Source organism: Dermacentor silvarum, chromosome 10, assembly GCF_013339745.2.
Source record: "Dermacentor silvarum isolate Dsil-2018 chromosome 10, BIME_Dsil_1.4, whole genome shotgun sequence".
Taxonomy (NCBI): Eukaryota; Metazoa; Arthropoda; class Arachnida; order Ixodida; family Ixodidae; genus Dermacentor; species Dermacentor silvarum.
The window spans coordinates 121,292,116-121,319,315 of NC_051163.1; the positions used below are offsets into that span (position 1 = coordinate 121,292,116).

General features: G+C 49.0%; 1 protein-coding gene across 1 annotated transcript in view; it reads left to right on the forward strand.

Moving 5' to 3' along the window:
• LOC125940942 (uncharacterized) overlaps positions 1–27,200 on the forward strand; it is a 97,535-nt gene that overhangs the window by 44,431 nt on the left and 25,904 nt on the right. The window contains exons 9-11 of the mRNA XM_049657689.1: positions 8,977–9,109; positions 11,827–11,975; positions 20,932–21,282. Of these exons, the coding sequence (XP_049513646.1) occupies positions 8,977–9,109; positions 11,827–11,975; positions 20,932–21,282 (633 nt within the window). The remainder of the gene's footprint in view (positions 1–8,976; positions 9,110–11,826; positions 11,976–20,931; positions 21,283–27,200) is intronic.

Consider the following 27,200-nt stretch of genomic DNA (forward strand, 5'->3'; position numbering starts at 1 on the left):
TTAGCTGACTAAGCCACCGCGGTGGGTGGTTATGTATGTATGTATGTATGTATGTATGTATGTATGTATGTATGTATGTATGTATGTATGTATGTATGTATGTATGTATGTATGTATGTATGTATGTTCGTATGTATACGTATGTTTGTAGTTATCTATGTACGTATTTATGTATGTTCGTATGTATGTATGTATGTATGTATGTATGTATGTATGTATGTATGTATGTATGTATGTATGTATGTATGTTCGTATGTATGTATGTATGTGTCAGTGGCACTTCGCTCCTTGAAGTTGCAGGTCGTGTATCAAGTGAGATCCTAAACAACAATTTGCAATGTGGTGAACGCGGCTTAATAAACCATGGATCCCGGACTTTAAAGAGGTAATGCTCACGCATTTCTCTCGCATTATACGAACGCTATGCTAAAGCTGCCTATTCTCGCACCACCAGTCACGTTCTACCACTCGGAATTTACACTATTGGTGCGGTTCACATGATGCAGCAGCACTAACAGCGCTTGCATGCAGGCTCCCTAAGCAGCACTGAGTGAGTGCGCCACCGTGAAGTTATCACTAGAGGCCGGATCTTTAGGCATTAAAAAGCGCGTTTTAGGCGCCTAAAATAGGCAGGCAAAACAACGTTTTAGGCCTCCAATGTCGCAAATATAGGCGCAATAAATTTTTACATAAGTGCATACAATTTCAAACGATGACGTCCGCGACCTGTATCTACGACAGGAAAACAAGAAATGTTATTTATGAAGGCACAAATGCGCCAACAGTTGAACATAGCCGTGCAATTGTCCCATAAAACTGCTAGACTAATCACGATAAGTTGGCTTAGTTCAACAAGCACACTGCTCATATTCATGTTCAATGGCCACTTACTCGAGCGTCTCATATAGTGAAACAGGCATGAAAAAGAATACTTGAAAGCTGGGACTACTGGTTTAAAAAAACGCAACTTTATGTCTGCCTTAAGCAATTAAATTAAGATACACCAAAAACAGACAAATAAGAAATGCAAAAACAGACTTCAATTTATTAAGAAATTAACATGTTCTTACATTAGGACCCTTAGGTACAACTCTGGCAATTTTCTCATATTGTCACGTAGTAGTGACGCTCAAGAAAACAGTCGTAAAACTGTGTATAACAAAACTCATTCTTTATTGGGCGAACCTGTGCCCACAAAAGCAAGCTACACTCAAAGCACAACGATAGCGGCGAACACAGTCGGCGATCATCGAAAATCTGATCAGCGGCGAGACGCGTCGGCTTTTCAGGTTCCAGATTAATCCCTGATGCCCGCGTGTCTTCCAGAAAGTTCTAGACAATTCGCGTCGGTCACACAATCAGATAACATAAGCGTCGGTGAAAACAGGCAACGAAAAGAAGCATCGATAACGTTCTAGAAACTTCCGATACAGGCGCGTCCTGCGCCGAGCGATAACGTTTAACATTTGTTAGCCGGTGGAAAGCGGCCACCGGTGAAAGATAAATATGTATACGTGTCAATACCCTCCCCTTTAAAAAGCATCGTCCCGATGCTACAAACATGAAAGCGAAAACAAAACCACGCGTACAGAAAGGGTCAAAAATAACAAAGCAACAAAAAAGTTCGTCAGCGGGCGTAGAAAGGCTTAAGACGCACCACGTGGATGACTTCAGGTCGTGCGCGGCGCCGCTGTGATTGCGAAATCCCGTCTGGCACGACCTCATAGTCCAGTGCGCCAATCCGTCGGATAATCTTGTAGGGTCCGAAATAGCGTCGTAACGGTTTCTCACTAAGTCCTCGTCGGCGTATCGGAGTCCAGACCCAAACACGGTCTCCGGGCTGGTACTCGACGTAGCGTCGTCGAATATTGTAGTGTCGGCTGTCGGTTCTCTGCTGGTTCTTGAAGCGCAGGCGGGCGAGCTGTCGACCTTCTTCGGCGCGCTGCAAATAGGTGGCAACGTCGAGATTTTCTTCGTCGGAGACATCCCTGTAGCATGGCGTCAAGCGTCGTTGCCGGTTTCCTTCCGTAGACCAGGTTGAACGGCGCCATGTGCGTCGTTTCTTGCATGGCCGTGTTGTATGCGAAGGTCACGTACGGAAGGATGGCATCCCACGTCTTGTGTTCTACGTCGACGTACATTGCCAGCATGTCGGCGATGGTCTTATTTAGGCGCTCTGTGAGGCCATTCGTCTGCGGGTGGTAGGCGGTGGTCCGGCGATGGCTTGTCTGGCTGTAGCGCAGGATGGCTTGAGTTAGTTCAGCCGTGAAGGCCGTACCTCTGTCGGTGATGAGGACTTCTGGGGCACCGTGGAGCAGGAGGATGTTCTCAACGAAGAATCGGGCTACCTCGGCGGCACTGCCTTTGGGCAAGGCTTTTGTTTCGGCGTAGCGGGTGAGGTAGTCCGTAGCTACGACGATCCATTTATTCCCGTACGTAGACGTCGGAAAAGGCCCCAGTAAGTCCATCCCGATCTGCTGGAACGGTCGGCGAGGTGGCTCGATCGGCTGTAGAAGTCCGGCTGGCCTTGTCGGCGGTGTTTTGCGTCGCTGACAGTCTCGGCATGTCCTTACGTAATGGGCCACGTCGGCAGAGAGGCGAGGCCAGTAGTATTTTTCTTGTATCCTCGCGAGCGTGCGGGAAAAACCGAGGTGTCCAGCCGTTGGGTCGTCATGGAGAGCTTGCAGAACCTCTGGACGCAATGCTGAGGGTACCACGAGGAGGTAGTTGGCTCGGAGAGGCGAGAAGTTCTTCGTTAGGAGAATGTCGTTTTGCAAGAAAAACGACGCCAATCCTCGCCTGAACACCTTCGGCACAATGACGGTTTTACCTTCCAGGTAGTCTACACGGCTCCTTAGTTCGGGGTCGGCTCGCTGCTGTTCGGCGAGTTCGTCGGCACTGATGGGTCCCAAGAAAGTGGCGTCATCCTGGTCGTCTTCTGGCGGCGGTTCTACGGGGGCGCGAGACAAGCAGTCGGCGTCAGAGTGCTTTCGCCCGGACTTGTAAACGACGGTGATGTCGAATGCTTGAAGTCTAAGACTCCATCGTGCGAGGCGACCTGAAGGATCCTTCAAGTTAGCTAGCCAACACAAGGCGTGGTGGTCGCTCACAACATTAAAGGGCCTGCCATAGAGGTAGGGACGAAACTTTGATGTAGCCCAGGTGATGGCGAGGCACTCCTTTTCTGTTGTGGAATAATTTGCTTCCGCCTTCGATAGCAACCGGCTAGCGTAACTTCCAGCCCTTTCTAGTCCGTCAGTCTTCTGCACAAGAACGGCGCCGAGTCCTACGCTGCTTGCGTCGGTGTGGACTTCGGTATCGGCGTTTTCGTCGAAATGCACAAGTATTGGCGGCGATTGCAGGCGTCGCTTCAGTTCTTAAAATGCTTCGACTTGCGGCGTCTCCCACTTGGAACTCGACGTCGGCCTTCGTGAGGTACGTCAGTGGCTCGGCGATCCGTGAAAAATCCTTGACGAAGCGCCTGTAATAGGCGCACAGTCCAAGAAATCTACGCACTGCTTTCTTGTCGGCCGGTGGAGGAAAGTTGGAGATGGCTGCAGTTTTCTGAGGGTCGGGGCGCACTCCAGACTTGTTAATGACGTGGCCCAAGAACAAGAGCTCCTCATATGCGAAGCGGCACTTTTCTGGCTTTAACGTGAGTCTGGACGTTTTGATTGCTTGAAGAACTGTTTCAAGGCGCCGCAGGTGTTCTTCGAAGCTTGAGGCAAACACAACGACGTCGTCCAAATAGACGAGGCAAGTCTGCCACTTCAAGCCTGTCAGTACTGTATCCATGACGCGTTGGAAAGTCGCAGGTGCCGAGCAAAGACCAAACGGCATGACCTTGAACTCGAACAGTCCGTCTGGTGTTATAAAGGCAGTCTTCTCCCGGTCCCTCTCGTCGACTTCGATTTGCCAGTAGCCGGTTTTGAGGTCCATCGACGAAAAATACTTTGCGTTGTAGAGTCGATCCAAGGCGTCGTCAATCCGTGGGAGGGGGTATACGTCCTTCTTCGTGATCTTGTTGAGGCGACGATAATCGACGCAGAAACGTAGGGTTCCATCCTTCTTCTTCACTAATACTACGGGGGACGCCCACGGACTCTTGGACGGCTGGATGATGTCGTCGCGTAGCGTCTCGTCGACTTGCTGCCTTATGGCTTCGCGTTCGCGCGCCGAAACTCGGTACGGGCTCTGACGGAGTGGGCGGACATTTTCGTCGGTTATGATGCGGTGCTTGGCGACAGGGGTTTGTCGAACTTTTGACGACGACGAGAAGCAGTCCTTGCAGGAGCAGAGCTTTTAGTTGTTCTTTCTTATGCCTGGGAAGGTTCTGATTGACGTCGAAAGTTGGTTTAGGTATTATAGTCGCCGTTGCAGGTGCACTGGAATCCGTGAAGGCGAAAGCACTGCTGGCTTGTACTATTTCGTCGATGTAGGCGACCGTGGTGCCTTTGTTAATGTGCTTGTATTCGGGGCTGAAGTTCGTGAGCATCACCCTTGCTTTCCCTGCACGCAGCTCAGCTATGCCTCTAGCGACGCAAATTTCACGGTCGAGCAGTAAGTGATGATCGCCCTCGATGATGCCCTCCATGTCTGCAGGCACTTCGGTACCGACGGAAATCATTACGCTGGAGCGAGGCGGAACGGTGACTTGTTCTTCAAGCACATTCAAGGCATGGTAACTTATGCTTGTATCCAGTGGTATCGCGTTGTACGTTGAAAGCGTTATCGACTTGGACCTTAACTCGATGACTGCACCGTGTTGGTTTAGAAAGTCCATGCCTAGGATGACATCCCTGGAGCAGTGCTGCAGGATTACGAAGCTCGCCGGGTAAGTGCGGTTGTTTACCGTGACTCGCGCTGTGCAGATTCCAGCCGGCGTTATTAGGTGGCCTCCCGCTGTCCGGATATCGGGTCCTTGCCAGGCCGTCTTCACCTTCTTTAACTTGGCGGCGAAGGCGCCACTGAAGACGGAATAGTCGGCTCCAGTGTCGACGAGAGCGGTGACGTTATGACCATCCATGAGCACGTCTAAGTCGGTAGACCGTCGTCTAGCATTACGGTTAAGTCGTGGCGTCGGATCACGGCTTCGTCGGCTTGCTCCGCTGCTGCTACGTCGCGTCGGCCGGTCGTGGCGGCGAAGTGCTGTCAAGGCTGTTGCTAGGCGGCGTGCTGATATCTCGTCGTGATGATTCGCGAATCTTCTTCGTCGGCGGCGGAGGTTCTTCGGAATTGCGTCTTACAGCAACCGCACCTCCATCGGTTGCTGCCTTTAGTTTCCCGGATAGGGGCTCACGGACCGGCCCCGGGCTGGGCCAGTGTATGGTCGGCGCTGCGGCGACAGGTAACGTTCTGGTGACGGCGAGCGTGAGGGTCGTCGTGGTTGCCACTGGGCTCCGGCAAGGTAGTCGGCGATGTCGCGTGGTCACTCGCCAAGCTGTGGACGTGGCGCGTTGACGGCGAACCCTCGTAGGCCCATCTCGAGGTATGGGCATCGGCGGTAGACATGGCCGGCTTCCCCGCAGTGATAGCAGAGCGGGCGGTGGTCGGGGGCGCGCCAAATGTCCGTCTTCCTCTGGTAGCTGCGCTGGGCGACGGGCAGGCGTGCTGGCGGCGGCGGCGGTGGACGACGGAACTGAGGCGTTACGGGGCCCTGGCGCGAGCGCGGAGGGGGGCCTTGACGACGGGCGACGGCGGCGTAGGTCATCGCTTGCGGCTGTGGTTGAGGTGATGTCGGAACTTCTTGGCACTTCCAGTGACCGCTGAATCTCTTCTTTAACTATGTCAGCGATCGAAGTCACCTGAGGCTGCGATCTTGGGAATAACTTCTGCAGCTGTTCCCGTACAACCGCTCTGATCGTCTCGCGCAGGTCGTCGGCGCCTAGCGCTTGGGCTTCGGCGTAGTTTGTCAGTACACGGCGGTTGTATTGCCTGGCTCGCATTTCAAGCGCCTTCTCGATCGTTGTGGCCTCCGAAACAAATTCTGCCACAGTCTTGGGCGGTTGTGCATCAATCCGGTGAATAGATGCTCTTTGACGCCCCGCATCAAGAACCTAACTTTCTTTTCCTCACACATATCGGGGTCGGCGTGGCGGAAGAGGTGAGTCATCTCCTCCGCGAAGATCGCGATGTTCTCGTTCAGCAATTGCACTCTGGTTTCTAATAAAACTTCGGCCCTTTCCTTTCGCACGACATTCGTGAAGGTCCTCACGAAGTTCTCACGAAATAGGTCCCACGTCACTAGGGTGGTCTCTGTGTTCTCAAACCAGGTCCGCTCAGCATCATCCAATGAAAAATAAACATGGCGCAGCTTGTCGTCGTCGCTCCATTTGTTGAACGTCGCGGTCCTCTCATATGTCTCCAGCCAGGTTTCAGGGTCTTCAGCCGATGATCCACGAAAGGTCGGTGGCTCTCGAGGTTGCTGCAGCAGGATGGGGGAGGCTGGTGCTGCCATTCTGGTCGTTGACTTGGCCTTGATTGCAGTGGTCTTTTCGGAAAGAAGTCCGTGCTCCGGCAGAAGTCCTTGCTGCCTACGGCTAGCTCGCTGGTCCTTGGCGACGTTGGTCTCGTCCTCCGGTTTCGGGCTTGGGTCGCGGCTTTGCGGGGGCGTTCGGTGCATGAACGAACTAGCACCTCCACCAGATGTCACGTAGTAGTGACGCTCAAGAAAACAGTCGTAAAACTGTGTATAACGAAACTGATTCTTTATTGGGCGAACCTGTGCCCACAAAAGCAAGCTACACTCAAAGCAGAACGATAGCGGCGAACACAGTCGGCGATCGTCGAAAATCTGATCAGCGGCGAAACGCGTCGGCTTTTATACCTGAGTCATCGAAGGTTCCAGATTAATCCCTGATGCCCGCGTGTCTTCCAGAAAGTTCTAGACAATTCGCGTTGGTCACACAATCAGATAACATAAGCGTCGGTGAAAACAGGCAACGAAAAGAAGCATCGATAACGTTCTAGAAACTTCCGATACAGGCGCGTCCTGCGCCGAGCGATAACGTTTAACATTTGTTAGCCGGTGGAAAGCGGCCACTGGTGAAAGATAAACATGTATACGTGTCAGAATACAATGACATTATCCGAATTGTACGGGCAACACGTCCCAACACTGCCAAATACACTTTCGCCCATTTGAAGTGTACATGTTTGAAGAAATGTGTTTGGAGAGCACGCGGAACGTAGTCTAAGAATCACTGTGAAGATTGTGGAAACAATAGCAAGCTACTGCCATCTCCAGATTTTTGGATTCAAAATTGTGCCTCTTGTCACTTGGCATTTCGTACGGTGAGAAGGAACACTCGATGGCGGTGAACACCTTACGAAGTAAATTACAAACAAAACAAAAGCCGCGTGCAATCACAGTTTTTCTTCCTTCTTTTGCTCTTCACTCTCCTTTCCCCTGACAGCGCGGCGGCGTATAGTGGCCGGCGCGTCCCATTTCAAGGCTGCTAGCAGCTATTTTCGGCGAGTTGGTGGAACTAAAGGACTAGGTTGAACCCCATAGAGTTCCGAACAGTCAATGTTGCTCGGTAACATGAATAACGGTCTCTAACTGCACTCGAAGGCGAAACTTGAGGCTAAATCGTGTTCATATAGGCGCCGATATTTAGAATAGGCATTTATAGGCGTTTATAGGCATTTAGGCACAAACGCCAAAATAGGCATTTATAGGCACTATAAAAACACTATAAAGGCCCTCCTTAACCTTTAATTTATGCTCATATATCAAAGTGGGTTGATAAGAGTGCAAGGAACAAAAAAGGCATTTGCCTAAAATCCGGTCTCTAGTTATCACATAACTCGAACAGAGAAGATTATGCACGCGATTATCTTAATTTGGGACTAACCAGTCATGTGAGCCATCCAGCAGGCCAGTTTCGACCGCTGCAGCGCACATATTTGACTCTTGTTGTCCACCGCTTCTGCCGTTCTACGAAGACCCCTGGTATTCTATTTTGACGACAACATTGCGTTATCACCCTAGTGCCAGCTCTGGCAGTGATGTCCATTTGGCAGATAGCAGTGGGGCACCTCCGCTGGCACGGAGCGGGATGTACAACACTGAAGCCGCTTAGCCTACGTACTGCGACGATAAACACTGCTTGCTACGTAGGTATAGTAAACCGAAAAACCTCAACAACCGCGAGATCTGTGATAGCGTTGAAATTCCGAGAAATGTGTGACCATATATGCCTTCTGACAACGTTTTTCGCATATACAGGCTGAAACATTGAATCTAATACCCCTGTCACACGGCACATGTAATGTCATTTGTAGTAAATGACATTCATACCGAATGTCATTGCCGTCTTGGGTTCCCCGTCTACACGGGTAAACAAAATGGCATTCGCAATTGATGGCAATGTTTATCGGCAGGCTGCTATGATAACGAAACCCCACAAATCGTGCTTCTTGTTTACATCTTTTCACTATATTGTTAACAATACAATGGTAAACAATGGATGGTTATCTGAAAACATATTACATTTCGTTTTAACTTATCTATTTTGTAATTTTTTGCCAAGCCCCTGTCGTCGAGAGTACACAAGTCGCGCGTGAATGAGTTCGGGAAACTCATTCAACGGGCGAATGCCATTAGCAGTGAATGTCATTCACTATGCCCGTGTAGAAGCAACAAAAAAGACATTAACACGTAATCTCATTCGCTGCGAATGCCATTACACGTGCCGTGTGACAGGGGTATTAGACTGTGTTTGCAGGCTGCGGAGATACTAAGCTTTTTCTAAGATCTCGCGGTCCGTAAACTATTGCGATTTACTGTGCAACTCACTTTCGAACTAAAACCTCAGGAGTAGCCGTTACCTCAGTGCTCAATTCTCGCTCTCTGTTGAAACTGCGCACGGGTTGACGAAACATTGTGGGATAGAGCACTCTGATACTCGCGGGTGCACTGTCGGTTTAAACTTTCTTATGCGGAGGATTGGGCATTCTCTCTCGGACATGCAGGCCAAGAAATCTACCGGTCCAGTGAAGCTAAAAGACTCGTTCTTCGATACCAGCGGCGCGGAGTCCGAAGAACTCGACTATAAGAAGGCCTCGGACACAGACGTCGCCGCTGGCATAAGCGCCTACAGTGGAAGTAAGGGCAACAACCCATCGAAGCGGGGATGATGTTATGCGTCTTCGACACGGTGCTCTTTAGCACCGGTTCGTTTTGTAGCCAGTGAACGTAGAAGAACAGCTTGGCAATAAAGACGGCGACAGATATAGAACGACCTCCCCCTAGCCGCCATGTTGGAGGACCAGCACAGTGAGAACCGGCGTCCGTTGGCGCCTCGCGCGGTGGTTCCGCCGGTTGTGCCGTGGTTCTCGCACATACGCCAGCTAGCAGCGTCGCAACACGCGTCCCTATTACATTGATGCATTCACGGGGCTCAGTGAGTGGCCTCGTGCTAAAGCTTGGGCTGGCCTCCGTGGAGCAGTACGGGGCCGGAGCTGCAGCAGGAACCTGCCCGTATACCGCAATGCACCGTCGCAGTGCTCTAGAGGGACGGCGGGCCGGTGCGTTGCCGGTGGGTCCCCTCTGCTGACCAGGCCTTGTTAACCACCCGTTGCCATTTCCAGGGCGCGGCTGGAAACACGTAGCCCACGTCACCCACTGACCTGCCACTGCATTTACTATTTGTCTCGCTCTTCGTTATCCGAAAGCTACGCCCAACTCATGACAAACACTTCCGAAGAGTGCTAGAACGCGCTTACACAGCTTCGTTGTCTTTGATGTATCAGCTGCTCAAATTGTTTAACATCTGCAAAGAGCTTTTTTATTGCGATAGCAATAACATGCACACTCCAAAGCGGAATTCTGCCGTCGCCATCGCCGTCGCCGTGAGGTTCCGTATGACGTCAACGGCGATGAAATCGTCGCCGCGCGCCGTATGCTGTATGTGCGAATGAAAGGGCGCGAGGGACGCGCGCTTTCACGGGGAGCGAACGCACGGCGAAGAGCAAACACCCGTTCTCGCCGTGCTCCATGAAGGGCTACAAAATTATTTAAACGAAGAGCTTTCTACGTGGATGAAACTGACAGTGTTAACGCGATAGCGTTTAGGGCCCCGTGTCGCAGAAAATCCGGCGCCGGCATTGGCGCCCGCGGCCGAGAAAATCATCCCTAACCACGTTTAGATATGCCACACCATTCTATCATTAATGTAGCTCGTACATTGTCTTGTATTCTTGGCAAAGCTATTCCTCGGAATTTTGAGAATGGCAATCCACAAACAAATGTCATAAAACAAAACACCCACAGCGCATGCCTTTTATGTTAAATCTTCTCAGACTGAACTAATAAAAGTGCGAAACAAATACGGAAACCTGAAAATGATGTAATTTCTTTGGCGTTGTTGTACACTATCTGCGGGATAGGCCCACGCAAGAGGCCGCATTTCCACCAGAAAGCTCGCCTACGTGCATATAGCGGTCGCCGCCAGTGTTTGCCAGTAACCATTACGGTTGCATAAGCTGCAGTCGTCGGGAACCATGAGTAGTAGTCAGGGATCTTTCGCGTTCCACTCTTAAAAGTTTCGCTTTTAAGAGTGGAACGCAATAGCATACACGCAAAGTGCCTCGAGTGGCCAGTCGCATGGCAATTTTGCGTTATTCGCGGGCTTCTTTCACGCTCGGAAAAAAAAAACCTTTTATGTAGCATGTATTGAGCAACAGAAAGCTGTATCGGAAGGTTTTCAAGTTGCCCTGAAATTTTCTCATTCACACTTTTCATGTAATTATAATATTTGAGAAGGTGATTAATTATGTAATTAGGCGGAATGCCAAAAATAATCCGAGTATCTCCAAGCGATGGCAAACAACATTACCTTGGTTCTGTCCAGCTACGTGACATTTGAATGTTTTCAAATCTTGGTGCATGATATTTGGGAGATCCTGTATATATCTCGGGAGGACGGAAGGACTGATACTGCACTTTGCTTGTGAGATACATTAGGCCTTAGAGTTCGGATTGATCCAAGGATCTGACATTGTGCCACCGGCTTCGCATCTTTCACATCACGGCCGCACTGAGAAAGCGAAAAAAAAAAAACTTACGTTGTTGCTTTGTGGTATCGGCCAGCCAAGTGAAAATAATTTTTCAGTAAACTCGATTGACCTAACGTGAAAAGGCTGAATCCTACGCAATCAAAAACACATTTCTTATCAACTCTTAACTGAGCCACGGCCACTCGATCCAAAGACCCACTCACCGTACGTCTGTTTTCACTGAGCGACTGTGGCTGGGTAAAACAGCATTTCATTCACCTGCGACACGTCGCGGCGCATCCAAACAGCTGTCATTACCTACGTAACTAGCTGACCTCCTGCAAGTCCTTGGCAGGCAGCCATTTGATTGCTGTGGAGCGTCCCGGACTTCCACATTGGTCACTTGTTATAAAAATGACACTAGCACCTCTTGATTCTGAACTCTTGTAAAAGCAAATAAATCGCTGTATGCCCCATGAAGTGCATGCATCTTGTGCTGACGTTAGCTGGTTTTGTACATTTTGTACTCACGTTCCCTGCGCACGTTCCCACTCACGCTAACAACCTTTCTCGCTCATTGCGTTTGTTCACGAGAATGTTGCTCCGTTGGTGTGCGCGCCAAAAACGTTACCAAAGGTTACCACCAGTCATCAAGTAACCGATTGTCTCCTTAGCTCTTTCAGAGTATGTCACTTTTGTGAAGAACAAAAAATAATTAATTATTAAATAATTAGGTTATAGATATAATAATTTGCTGGTTGCATTTTTTTCCTCACTGATGAGTGCAGTCAGCTGTACACCTGTCGTCTTCACCTGTTCTTTCAGCTGGTGCGTCTGCAGACAAGTCCATAACAGCAAAGGAGAGGATGGACGTCATTTTGTTCCGGACTAAGAGTCTCGGCAAGTACTGGAGTTTTGGCGTCAACATCGTTGAGGTGGAAGGAGAGAACAACAGGAGGTTCTTCATGGTCGAGGTAAGTGCCCATCTCCAAGCCCCGCTCAGCTAGATTAGCTGTTTATGAAGCAGATAACTTTGCCGGGGTGAAATGGAAAGAAAACTAGTATGGGGCGCTCTTTTCCCGGGAGGCCCTCGGCACAGCAAACTCGCAAACATTTTTGTACTGTTTGATTGGTGACAAATAATACGTTGTCGCAAATAGGTTTTCAAGTATATGGTGCCGAAATGTTTATTACCCACGGAAGAAGAGAACAGGTGTGGACAAAAGTATTTGGAATACGGGAGCTATGGCCCTCCAGCAGCCTCAATGGGAACCGAGAAATTATATTACGCATGCGAGCAGAACCACCATCATATGATGATGATGATGATGATGATGATTTATTGGCATACCCCTTTGAAACGGGGCGGTCACAAGTAGTTCTGTAGCCTCCTTGGTTTAATCAGGTATGCTATACATGTTTTCCATTCTAGCATATTGTGTACATCTCCTTAATTTTGTTTCTTTTTTTCCTCAAACCTTCTCTATATAACTTGTACCGCTCCATTTACTTATAACGGATCCGGTCGTATCAATCTCTTCCCTTTGATTTTTCCACCAATACTCTAAACGGCTATTGCTTTTTCGGCTGCTGACCGGTTGACGCTTCCGTCCACTTTAAATCCAAACGCTTCTGGAAGGTGTACGCTACCTACGGGTCTCACTGGGTGAATCCCTTCGCATTTCACTAGGATGTGCTGAGTGGTCTCCTGATTTCTGCTGCAGCATATACATGCCTCATCTTGTTGCGAATATTTGCTCCGGAATGTTTTTGTCCCGAGTTAACAGCTCGAGTCTCAAATAGCAAGGCACTGCCCTTCGTTTTAAAGCGAAAGCTTTACTAACCTAGTCGAGCCGAGTTTCGCCGTCGTCAGCAATTTTACCTTCATTTGACCACAGCTGCGCCGTAGCCTTGGCCACCCTACTATAGAGAGCTTCTTGCCATCTACGAAGCGGTCCAGCACTTTCGCCACATCCTCGAAGCACAGCACTGCACCATCTACGTCGACCACAAACCTATCACTTAAGCCTTCTCCCAACGCCGCGACAAACTTCCACCAGTCCAGCAGAACCAACTGTCCTTTATCGCCCAATTCGCCACAGACATCCAATACATCAGCGGGAAAGATGATGTGGTCACCGACACACTCTTCCGCGTCTCTGCTGTCGAGTTGCTACCCGTGACGACTGACGCCCTCGCCGACGCTCAGAAAACGGACGTCGAACTCCAGCAGCTACTCGAGAATGGATCTTCTCTTCGACATCAACAAAGCGCCTACCCAGGGTCAACGGACACTCTCTACTGCGACAAACCCACCAGCCGAGTGAGACCATATGTACCTTCGCTGCATCGCCGTAGCCCTTTCAACCAGTTACACAACCTTAGCCATACCGGCATTCGCGCTTCTACGCGCCTTGTGACTGATCGTTACGTTTGGCCTTCAATGCAGCGGGGCTGCCGCACCTGGGCACCACGTGCATTCAATGCCAACGCGCCAAAATCACCCGGCATTTCACTTCGCTGCTCGGGGCATTTCCCCTGCCATCGGAACGGTTTCAACACGTCCACATCGACATTATTGGCCCCTTTCCACCAGCCCGACCTAACCGCTATTGCCCCACCGCCATTGATCGTTACACTCCATGGCCCCAGGTATGGCTCCTCGAAAGGATTACCGCAGAAGACGTCGCCTCGGCCTTCTTCTCCAGCTGGATTTCCCGCTTCGGCACTCCTCGTCGCGTCACAACTGATCAAGGCCGGCAAATCCAATTTCAACTCTTCAGGCTCCTCGGGCTCTCCACCGGGTTCAAGCGTTTACGGACCACCAGGTACCACCCTTGCGCCAACGGGATGATTGAGCGCTTCCACCGAAAGCTCAAGGCAGCCATTATGTGCCACCCCAACTCAACCTGGCTCGAGGCTCTCCCAGCCGTCGCTCTTCTGCGTGCCACTTTCAAACCAGACATTCAGGCCACGCCCGCAGAACTTGTCTACGGAGAACCGCTTCGCCTACCTGGGGAATTTCTCTCCGATTCAACTCCCGACATCACCAGCTCGGACCCTACAGACTTTGTCGCCCGACTCCGTCGCACAATGGGTGCCCTGCGCCCATCGCAAGTGGCACATTACACCATCCTTTCGTGTTTAAGGACTTAGTAACATGTTCGCATGCCTTCCTCCGCGACGACACTGTACGCGCACCTTTCCAACCACCTTACTCCGGACCATACAAAGTCATTCGTCGTGACCGCAAGACATTCACCCTGCAAATGAACGGGAAGGACGTTCGCGTCTCCATCGACGGACTGAAGCCGTCATATACATCCTCTCCGAGGAGACTCCAAACCCCTGCGCGCCTCCCGTAATCCGTCCACAACAGCCTCCAACGCCTTGGCCCGTGCCCTACACCACCCGCTTTGGACGCCGGGTTCGGTCCACCAATCCTCTTCAACTCCCAGGGCTGCTCTCTGCGAGGGGGAGGGGGGGGGGGGGTCTGCGCGCCGCGTCGGTGCTTCTCAACATGAGCGCCGATGAAGATACGAACACTCTCGCCAACAGAAACTAGATAAACCATGTGTGCAACACGACGGGGGTCAGTTGCTGTAATGTGTTTCGACTGGAAGCATTGAAGCCATACTTTGCGACATATATATATATATATATATATATATATATATATATATATATATATATATATATATATCCGCCGAGATAGCGACCAACCCATCAGCAGCAACAACCACGCCAAACCTGGGAGGCTAGGCGGAGGAGAAACTTTTGCTTTAAAAATAAACGTGCTAATTTGCAAGCTTTACAGCGATGAGCAAATGAATGGTTGCACTTTATAGGGATTAAGAGAATGCATGGTTAGGGAGCATACATGCAAGCGCTGCGCTTGCATGTAGGCTCCCGATGCATGGTTATCAAGGGGCTTTATGCATGGTATGAACACAGCGCCACCTAGCGGCATAAATTACACTTACGCGCACACAAATGAATGCGGGAAACCCGCAGTGATTGCTGTAGATATGACTGTTAGTGGAAACCGTTTCATAGTTGCCAATGGATAATGCGTGCATGTCTATTTGACCTTACATGGGATGACAGTTTATTTGTTTACAAGGTTTGACCGCTGTTTGTCAACAGATTTCGCGACTTTCCAAGTCAAATTGAACGGTGGTTTCGCAATGAAGAAATGAAGTCATGCTTGTTTCCATTATTTTACGCCATGACCACGATTATAAGTACACGATCCGTATACAGTCCAATAAGATGGCGAGTCTGCTTGCTTCGTTTAAGTTCATAATGGACCGATGTTGAAGCGCACATAAAAAGAACTTCTGCTTGCATATCTGCTTTTAAAGGGAAGCTTTCTTTGCAAGCCCTCCAAGGACTTTCCTGAACGTTGCTACTGTGTGCTGCTGCTTTCTTGCGCAATAGTTGACATTTAAATAAAAATGGCATTACGCGCCCAGTGGTGGGATCGAACCTATGTCCCAGAGCACCGCAGCCTGAAACTGAATCTAGGGATCTTACAGCTCCCACGTGATCAGGATCGATCGCCACGGGTATGGTAGCTGCTAAGGCCACGTTGAGGAGTCGGGACAGGTATATAGCCCCTTCAAACACGAAATATGATCGACTGTCGATTCATGCGCGAAACATGCATAATTTTATGCAAGGGTGCTTGAGAAGACTCCAGTGGAAGCAAATCAAGGTGGTAGAATGACTCTGTGTTTTTTATGATGAGTCATCACATTAAAAGGTAACTAAGTATTTTAATATTGTAAAGTCAGCCATGCTACGTTTCCTCATAAAAAGGATTGGATAACCCTGTCGAATTACATGTACAAGTTATTTATTGGCTACAAGCATTTCAAGAACGAAAACAAAATGTTTCGAAGTTGCCACCGACATGCCCCACGTCAATGGTCACGTAAAAGACGGTAGTTCCTTCACCAAAGCGGTACTGTGAAACGATACATATCACTCAGAAGTAAAATGGAAGGAATATAGGTTATCAGAATGCTCAATTTACCCTAAGCCTAATTTTTGTGCTCTATTCCTTGCTACCACTGCAGAAAAGTTGCAAAATAGTTCGTGTCCACAAATGTGGGCACCGTGTCTGAAGGGGATATATAGCTTGCACATGACATCACGAACGCAGCTTTTCCCCGTGCTGGTCCTGCAACATGGCGGCTAGGATTACATCAGTGCAAGCCATCCATAGAAACGTTCTGCTAAGTCCGTGCTTTTGAGAACGTGAATGAATGTATCAATTGTCTCGAGACATGTGCTCTATGCCTGCATCTTTAGGCGTTTAGTAATGGTCCTGAGGCTTCAACAAGCTAGTACATATTTTCTGCCCGTAAAACGAGCGATATGTGTCTTTATGCCCGTTTTATATTTTGCGTCGTTGCACCTATTACCATTAAACATTTTGCAACATTCATACAAGTCAATGAGTATTTCAGTTCGTTCAAGGCACGCGCTACCACGAAAGAAGATTAGCGCACATTGCCTGAAACCAAGCCAATCCAAGCCAGTGACATGGCAAGCCTCCTGCGCTGTTACTCATAGTGTTTTCTACTATAATTACTAGGCGGCATGCTGGCGCGGTTGGAATAAAAATTCGGAAGAATAAAATTGGCTTGGAGTGCATACGGCAGGCATTGCCCAATCCTGAGTGGGAGCTTTCCAGTGTCGTTGAAAAGAAAAGTGTACAATCATTGCATTCTGCCAGTGCTAAGATATGGGGCACAAACTTGGAGGTTAACAAAGAAGCTCGAGTACAAGTTAAGGACCGCACAAACTTTGATGGAACGAAATAATTTAGACCTAACCTTAACAGACAGGAAGAGAGCGGCGTGGATCAGAGAGCAAACGGGGATAGCTGGTATTCTAGCTGACATTAAGAGAAAGAAATGGAGCTGGGCAGGCATGTAATGGATAGGGTAGGTAACCGGTGTACCATGAGAGTTACAGAATGGGTGCCAAGAGAAGGGAAGGGCAGCCGAGAACGGCAGAAAACTAGGTGGGTTGATGAAGTTGGGAAATTTGCAGATCCACGTTGGAATCAGCTAGCGCAGGAGAGGGGTAATTGGAGATCGCAGGGAGAGGCCTTCGTCCTGCAGTGAACATAAATATAGGCTGATGATGATGACGATAACGATGATGCTGGTGCGCTGATCGTTTAACTACCATGACAATAATGGTTAGTACATGAATTTTTCTGATCTTCATGATTGTGGCTTGATTTCCTGCTCTTTACCTGCCTTTATTGGCCTAAATCAGAATGTAATGTCTTTCGAACGCAACATCTTTGCTGCATTTTTATTGTCTTCTTTTTCTACTATGGGGCTGGTTTTCAAAATCAAGCTTCAGTTCAACGTACTCCTAAGTCTCCTTCTACGGCTTATTTTTGCACTGTATACTTACTATGGCTAATTGCAGACATTCCGTGTCATATACGACGTCTGTTAGAAAAGTATCCGACCTTTGGCCGAAGGAAAAAAAACTGGCATAACTGGAACGTTGAAAACCTAATCACCCTCAAAGTAGTCTCCTTGGGACTCCACACACTTCTCCCAGTGGTGCTTCCATTGTTGGAAGCATTCCGAGAAGGCGTCTTTCGGGATGGAGTTTAGCTCAGCTGTCTTTGCAGCCATAATGTCCTCTCTTGTCTGAAATCGCGCTCCTTTCAATGACCTCTTGATTTTGGGAAACAGCCAGAAGTCACAGGGGGGCATATCAGGAGAGTAAGAAGCCTGTTGAACTACAGGAGTCTGATTTTTCGCCAAAAAAAAAGTCTGAATCAAGTGCGAAGTTTCTTTTGCTCCACCGTGAGCAGCTTCGGCACGAATTTCGCCGCAACTCTCTTCATGGCAAATCTTCGGTCATAATGGAATGTGCAGAAAAAGTGCTGATGCCCACTTCTTCCGCAATTTCTCGGATAGTCACATGACGGTCCCCCATCACCACAGCGTTCACTTCAGCAATGACCTAGTCATTTCGGCATGTTGATGGCCGACCGCAGCGTGGCTCGCTCTCCACCGATGTGCGGCCGTCTTTAAACCGGTTGTACTACTCCTTAAATCTGTGTGCTGCTCATAGCATCGTCACCGAAAGCCGTCTGAATCTTCCGAATGGTTTCCACTTGGCTGTCGCCCAGTTTCTGGCAAAATTTGATGCAGTAGCGCTGCTCCAGTCACTCCGCCATTTTCCTTGCAATGAAAAAACCGACGTGAGCACTGCGCACTACTTCACTCAAACGCTGCGTCCCAGCGACTGACGCTATCGGCCGGCGGAAAAAATTCGCGCATGCGCACGAAGGTTCAAGGTCGGCTGATGCAAACGCGCTTGTTTCATATCCAAAAAATAAGGTCGGATACTTTTCTAACAGACCTCGTATGTTATGCTGAATTACATGTATCTGATGCACGCATGTTTCTGCTACAGATCGAGGAGGAGGAGGAACAAACTTTTATTTAAACCAGCAGTTTAGTTGGCTGGGCCAACTAAACTCAGATTTATTTTGCCCGACTAGTATTTGTAGGTAATTAGTATTTGTACCTTACGCGGGTTACAGGGCCCCTCAAGCTGAATCTTCGTTCATTCAGCCTGTGCAGTAGACATATCTGACAGCTGATGCCAAATAAAAGTTCATTTCATTTACAAATAATTAGCACTCTTATCGTTCTAAAGCGAAAGGAAATCATACTGTCCCCACACGCATTATCCGTGCAACTTGTTGTACTGCTAAAGCAATGTTTTGTTGAAAAAGATCACTTTTCAAAATCACAAAAATCGTTTGAATCCAGAAGGGTACATTTCAGGCACATGTATGTACTGACAATCATTCCAATTCCGATTGAATCACCATGCTCACCGCTCCCATATACACCAGCGCTAGTTTCCCTTAGTAAGTTTTGTAGTAAACTTTATCGTGTTACAGGCCTTTATGTCCAGATTAACAGAACCAATCTGAAGAACGCCGCCCAGATAACGCGCGAACTTTGCTGCCGACGTGAGATGGAGGGTAATGAAAGTTGTGAAGTGTGCAAAATGGGCCAGAAATGGCTACACGTATGGCCTGAAGCGAGCAGGCTTGGCGAAATACGTAGTTTCCGTGAAACAGAAGTCTATGAGATATCCAGCCAGAATCCGGTTCTCTTGTAAAAAGCGCTATGATGGGATGCTACAGGCTTACATATATGCAATAAAGATCCTTTGTATGCTTTGATGCTACAATTCAGGTGCTTTCGGTGGGTAATTGCCAGTCGCTGGGTGTTCTGTTAAAAAGTGGACCATATTGTACGCCCGAAGTCGTCTCTCGCAGCTCATCTTTTAGCACACATTACTAGTTTTCATTATGTCATTGTTCATTTGCACTCATAACAGGTTCAGGCGAAAGCTTCTTTCACAGAGTTTGCTGGTGTAGCTAAGTATAGGGCACATATGTTTTGCTTTCTTCGCGCTGCCATGCATCAACGATCCGCACGTGGTCATAAATCCTGGAATAAGCACTATCCCACAAACAATATTAAATACAATTGCTGCAAGCAATTATTACATATTTATTGTAGTCATATTCTTTTATTATGACTATAAGTGAACATATCAGCGTACCAGTATATCAGTACATATCAGTGGTGCCTTTAATCACAAAGCCACTTCTTGCATGCACGCATTCCCAGGCGTCTATACTTCACGAACATCATAACATTTGCGTCATTGTCGAATTTTCTATCTACGTGGCTCTGCGACTTCCCTGTAACGTCGCCACCACGCCTAGTGAAATACACATTTCATTTTCAGCAGAGTCGCTTTCACGTGTACCTCGTACCTAAGTCTAAGGTTTTATTTTAAGAGGCAGCACTGACATCGAGTCGCCTATTGACAGGAACATCTCTCGGTTCCCTCATCGGCTGCAGTGCGATTCGAAGTTTGGCTGGCTTGTTGTTAGAGTTCTTTGGGCACCCCGACGACCCTTGGTGCCTCCGGAAGTTGTACGAACTCTAGCACGTGTAAGGGCAACTGTCGCACAGGAACGACCTCCCGTTGTGTGCTATGCCATGTGGCTCCTGAAGTGCATTCTTTTGCGAAACAGCTCGGTGCACTCTTTATAGTAGTAGTTCTTTTCCTCGTGGGCGTCCTGGTTGTGTTTCTTCAGTTCATGAAGACCTTGTCGCAGCAGGAAGGGGAAATATACATCTTTTGATGAGAGCTTATGTGGCGCATTAGTTGGATTCATGGTCGGGGCTTTAGATTCACTCGCGGCACTCGTATAGCCCATCGCTGCAGGTAGGCGGAGGCGCGTCGCCACGAGGAGTAGTCTTACAGCTTCCAGAGGTGGCTTTCTTGCATGTTTCGAACTTTATGTGCGAGAATAAATCCGGCGTTTTTAAAATTAAACATACACTACTCGTGACTCTTGGAGTGCTTGCGTCTGCTGCAGCGGCTGGGGCGAGCACTATCACACACCGTCGTGTGCGTGATGCCCACTAGGAAGAAAGTGCCTGAGCCTGATTGTGAGGATGGCAATTCGAGTTTTAGAAAAAAAATGGGGAAGCGCCTTTATAGGGTTTGCCTGCCACTGACTGTGTAATTTTCTTAGAAGTGTCCACATGATGTGAAGCAGACCGGGCAGAGTCGGCGTGGCATACCGGAGCATGTGTTGGGCAAAGCGGAGACTATAGAAGGACTAAGCTTCGATATAGGGAAATAATTGCGCCGAATATAGCACAGCGCACGCAAAACCTTTGGTCCATTTCGTGCAGTGGCAGACCAGGCCCCTCGGACGATTGAAAGGTGTGAGAACTTCCTTATACACATGCGCAGATTTGCTTTATTCTGAGTTACGGGTCGCAATTAAGTGTTCAGTTACTCAATCCGTTCACTCGCCACCTCGGTGGCACCGTTCCCGCGCAGAAAGTGAAGAGCGGCAGCCCGGCCCAAGTGTCGCACGTCCTGGAAGGTGACGTCATCGTGGCGGTCAACGCGCAGGACGTGTCCCAGTTGCCCATCGGAGAGGTTCGCCGCAGGATGCAAGACTCGGGCGACCAGCTGGTGCTGACGGTGCTCTCTTCGAGTGCCTTCCGGATGCTCGAGTCGCGCCGCGACATGGACCAAGTGCTCAAGGCCGCCGGCAAGGACACTATCCAGCTCAGGGCCATCCAGACCACGTGCGGAGGCAGCGGAAACTACGGCTTCACGGCCTTCGAGGCCAAGGCGTGGAACGAGCAGAAGAAGGCGCTCGTACACTGCCACGTCATTCAGAAGGTATGCGCCAGCACTTTTGGCCCACCGAAGTTTATGAACATTACACGAGATTTCGTCGGCTGCAGAGCTTTTAGACACATTACATCCTTTAGGGATGCTGAGACGCTCACGGCGTTCATCATTTCCAAGTACAGGGCACTCAGAGTTAAAGTGAGGTATACCCGCGGACAACTTTCTGTGGCTAGGAAGAGAAAGCTACGGGCGCCACATGTATTATCGCGCCAAATATTCCGGCAGCGTTTGACAGTGCTTTTGGTTGCACGGAACAGACGCTGAATCAACGCAGGTTCCACGTGCGACAGTTTCGCGTTCACCCAGACGCGGAAGAGATAAGCCGCAACTGAGTTAGCTTTTACACTCAGTGGTGTGTTCTGTCTTATTTAAGTGTTGCTAATAAGGAGTTTACGTTTTCTCTTCCCCAGCCTAAACTAACGTGGATTAAAACGTGGGACTCTTTTCGGAAGCGCTCTCACTTTTGCGCGCTTTGCCTCCGTAGCTTTCCCTTCATAGCCACAGAAAGTGGTCCGCGAGTATAGTGCGCATAAGAGTTATAGCGCAGGTCTATTTTTAGCTCAAAGGACAACAACAAGTAGAATAGACAAATCACCCTATGTATGTTCTCTTTGGTGAGTTATTTGCGCTAGAAATTACACTATGTATAACGAGCTTGGCCACCAGTATATGGTTCCTAATATATTCTTACTCGTATAAAACTATTTACGAGGTGTATTTACAAATACAGAGCGGTAACGGCGACAAACGAGAGCCCAGCCAGGCTGTGTAGACTTCTCGTTGTCTTCGGAACCGTCGTCGTTCTCTTCTTCACCTCACCGTAGCACGACCCCCGGCGGATAAAAGCACCTTCCTGGTGCGTCAAGCGGGATCATCGGGACGAGCGCCGTAGGGCTTTAGTCGTACGACGTGAACGACGTCAGGTGAGGTTATGCCAGGTGACATGGTAAAGCTTACGGGGACTGCCTCATAGGTGACATTGGTTACTTGACGTAGGACGAGGTAAGGGTCCTTTTAGCAAGGAAGGAGCTGTTCCGAGAGCCCCACTCGGAAGCAAGGGGACCATAGTAGCAAAAGGTAACCTGGTGAAAAGTGTGTCATTGTACCGCTGATTGTAAACGCGCTTTTGATTTTCTTAGGATGCCAACAGACGAGTACGGGCAAGCGGCCGCGCGTAGTAAACATGGGCAATGGCGTCGCAGGCATACTCGCTTCTCGAGGCTCTAGCAGAGGGAAGTGAAGCGTCCGAAATCAATGCAGAGTCGCAACAGAACAACAGGTAAAAAGGCGAACAACCGGTGGCTTCGTGGCGTGAATTGTAAGCTAACGTGACGTAGAGTAGCGCAATGTCCCATTCACTGTGGTCTGGCGAAACGTACTTAGACAGCCTGTCGGTGATATTCCTGTTCAGTCGCTCAGTCAGGCCATTGGTCAGAGCATGGTAGGAGGCAGTGAGCTTGTGCTTGGTAGAGCAAGAGTGTAAGATGTGTAAGATGTCGGCGATGACTTGGAGAGGAAGGTACGACCACAGTTCTTGAGTAGCTGTCGTGGGGCACCGTCAGCAAAAGTGCTGTCGTGGAGGAGGACATCCGCAACGTATGTTGCACAGCTGATCGGAAGCGCTCGGGTAATGGCGTAGCGCGTCGCGCAATCAGTAGCCACAGCGATTCCCCTTTTGCCAGACCTGGACTCGGGAAAAGGGCCGCGAATATTTAAACGCACTCGAAAGAATGGCTCGGTTGGAATATTGAGGGGCTGAAGATACCCGGAAGGAAGCGTCTTTGGGTTGCTTCTTTTTTCGATGTTGACGGGGCTCGCACGCTGCAACATATGGGCGTACTGAGCGAGCGAGGCCGGGCCAGTAGACGCGACGGTGAACACGATCGTAGGGGCGAGTGATGGCATGCAAGTGTTGTGTCATGAAGCACATGGAAAACGGCTGAGCAAATGTGTCGAGGGATGACAAAGAGAATGAAAGGAACATCGACGTGAAAATTACAATGGTAAAAAACGCCGCCCTGGAGTAAGAACCACCGTACGGATGGGTCAGTAAGGCGCTGATTCAACAAGTTCAATGAAGGTCCGCAAGGTGGCATTCCAGCGTTGCTTCATGGTCATATACACAAGTTGAGAGATGAACGTTAATGCATGCGGAAGTGTCCATGTCACCGACGTCGGGTGTGTCTACTGGGTAACGGGACAAGCAGTCGGCGTCGGTGTGCTGGCTACCATGCTTGTTGACCACCGAATAGAAATACTCCCACAGCTGCAAAGCCCATCATCCAAGCCTCCATGTAGAGTCTTTCAAAGACGAAAGCCAACAGAGAGCGTGATGGTCCGTGACAAAACAAAAGGACCGGCCATGTAGGTATAGGGACGGAATTTCGCAACCACCCAGACAAGAGCCAGACACTCTGGCTCGGTAATGGAGTAGTTTCGCTCCGAAGCTGATAAAAAGCGGCTGGTGTACGCAATAGCACGGTCATCACCACGCTGGACTTGCGCCAAGACAGCATCAAATCCGTGGCCACTTCATCGATGCGTATTTGTATAGGGGCTGAAGCATCGACATGGCCGGGGTTAAGTGGGTGGGGAGCACGGTGTAAGATATATGCTCTTTAGGTGAAGACACTCGCGAGACGCGATCGACCAAATAAAGTAGCAAAGGCGCCCGCCGATCGGCACGGTGACGGCAGCGGATACTTATCGGCGGTACGACGCAACTTCAACACAGAAAACGTTTTATTGGTTTAATCTCCCGTTGGTATAGCAACCGGCGCTTCGCGGGAAGTCCGCAATGGTCACGGTGTAAGAATAAGGAGAGGTGCTGACACTCTCCCCCCAACGCGCGCGAAAGCGCCGCTCGCTCGCGTCCAGATTATGTTCGGCTTGGTTGCAGCTGGTTCGGCGCCGTCGTAGAGGGCGCTGCGGTATGCAGTCACAGCCTCGGCGGGAAGGCGCGTGCTTCGCTGTCTTTGTGCGCTTTGTGCTTGCATGTGCGGCCGTGCTGTTTTGAAGGCACACTTTTTGTTCACGCGCCTTTCATCATCTTGTGCTTGTGTATTGTCGCCAAGGGCCCTCGACCAAGGTGGAAGCGGCCTTCTGAGAGTTTGAAATGGGTAGAAAGTGCTTCGTCACGAACTGCAATTCTGGATACCGAACTTGTGCGGAGCGTGTGCCTCTATTCAAAGTGCCGTCCGACAGCGGTCGTCTAGAGCAGTGGCGCCGTGTAAATCTGAGGGCAGACCGAACTCTAATGCCTACCGACCATGTTTGCGCCAAGAATTTTTCAGAGGATATGATATCGACGGCATATTAGGCGGAGCTCGATAAAATGATGCTACTTGACGCGCCAAAGAGCCCTGTTTTGTCTGCAAATACAGTTCCCACCTTATTTCCGAACTGTCCAAAGAACCTGACACGGTCAAATAAACCTCGAAAGCCGCTGCGGAAGAGAGAACCTCCTGTGTGCCACAAAAACTTCTGTGTGCCACAGCAGTCTGTGCAAATTTTGCTGCATGTATAAGATATATACTGGGTGTCTTAACTATCATGCACCAAGATTTAAAAATATGAAAATGTCACACAGCTGGACAGAACCAAGGCAATGTTGTCTGTCGTCTCTTGGAGATACTCAGATTATTTTTTGCATTCCGCCTTCTTACATAATTATTTCATAACTGATTAATCAACTTTTCTTAAAACAGTGTGAACGATAAAAAAATGTGAACGAGAGAATTGCACAGCAACATGAGCAACAAGCTTTTTGTTGCTCAATACGTGATACATAAAAGTGTTTTCCGAGCGTGAAAGAAACCCGCGAATAGACTCAAAATTGCCTCGAGGCACTTTGCGTGTATTCGTGGGCTTCTTTCACGCTCGGAAAAATACTTCTACGTAGCGTGTATTGAGTAATAGAAAGCTGTATCGGGAGTCTTTCATGTTGCTCTCCAATTTTCTCATTGAAACTTTTAATATAATTCTAATATTTGAGAAGTTGAATAATTAATTAAGACTAATCATGTAATTAGACCAAATGTAAAAAATAATCTCAGTATCTCCAAGGGACGGAAAACAACATTACCTTGGTTCTGTTCAGCTACGTGACATTTACATGTTTTTAAATCTTTGTGCACCCGGTAAAATACTGCTGTTTTCTGTGCAGATGTGTGCCCGATTTTCAAATTTGTGCCATCCTGGATACTGAATGTTTTTTACAATGCGCGTGCGGTGTATATTACACGCTTGCATGTTTTTATTCAACATTTTTGCATTGTGGGAGTGTATGAGAGCGTAAGCTTCTGGGAAGGCTATCCTCTATTAAAATTATCGAGCTGCTCCATGCACAATTTTTTAATTATTCTGTCTTTGCAAAATAAAAAATAAAAAGTCTATGAGATTATTGTGTGCTGGGTATAAGTGTATTTGTGGACAGGCAGTAGCATGCATTGCCAAATATGCTTACATTGGCACATTCTCATATGCAATTTAAGAAAAAAGAAAGTCACCTCTTAGATCCTGCAAGAGTCACTCGCTCCCCAAACGACGAAAGCCAAATTAATAATATACACAGTCTATGTTAAGTGGAATTGAAATAAAGATTTTCGCAAGTAAACTGTATTAATGATATTGTAATCCAAGATAAAACGCCTGCCTTCGTCCAACCTGATAAATTATCTTTTGAAAGATTTCTTTACATAGCTATGAGCTTTCTCATCATAGGTTCTAGCCATGAACACCCACTTTGCTCTAGTGCGTTGCATATCGCAAGCTTGCGCCGTTTCATTTCTTAAATTATATCGCGCCCACACTGAATTCGCGTGACGATGCTTAACAGTTTTCTGAGTTGGAATTTTCCGATGCAGTCACTACTTTCTTCTGATCGAGGGGTAGCACGCGGGCTTACGCTTTCATTGTTTTATGCTTGTATGCATGACTAGATCGGCCGCAACACAATGTGCGCGCGAGCGGAATGTGAGTGGGCGTTGAATACTGCCCGATCGATCCGTGTTCACGTCATTCACGCCCTGCACAATATACGTTCATGTTAGCAAAGCATTGAGCCTGGTACACTTATCACCTTAATCTGAAATAACGAATTTCCTTCGCGCTTTGAGTTTTACTGGCGCCACTATGAACGAAAATTTAGCGGAGGCAGAGGAATGCCAAGCCGCCGGCGCCGCTAAGGTGGGACCGCTGGCCGCGGCGCCATCTACCTGCTCGCAGCAGAGCTACTCGGTGCGCCCGCGCGCGGCCGAACATAATCTGGACGCTCGCTCGCGCGCAGTGTCAACACCTAAATATTCTTCCACCGTGGCAATGGTTGAGTGACGCGCGAAAGTAGGTCCCTGGGGAGAGAGGAGAACGTGGGGGAGAGGGCATGCGCGCGTTCCTTGCCCGTGCAAGCTCTCGAGTCTCGCTGAAGTTGCGTCGTTCCGCCGATAGGTATCCGCTGCCGTCACCGGCCCGATAGAGGCGCGCCGTTGCTACTTTATCTGGTCGATCGCGTCTAGCAAGCAAGCCGAGAAGTGTCCCCACCTAAAGAGAATATTGTCACCCAGCTAGTACGGCTAGAATAATTGACCAGCAACAGATACGTAAAAAACACGCCAGCCTTTAATATGGCTGGACCTCGAAGAGCGCGCGCGCAACCACGAACTTCGTCGTTCTCGCCTCAAGGGGCCAGTGTCACCACGTGCCAACTTATTTCGCGTCATTGCTCCCCTCTCAAAGGCGACCGACCCGGTCGCTTCAAGGGTAGAGGGCGAGCAATATGGACAAGAGTGTCAACATGGAAAGAAAAAAAAACATACAGGAATGTACACAATGCTGAAGCGGTTTGTGAGGGTTGCTTATCCCTCGCGTGCGTAGTACGGCTTCATCCGTACTGCGTGGACGACTTCAGC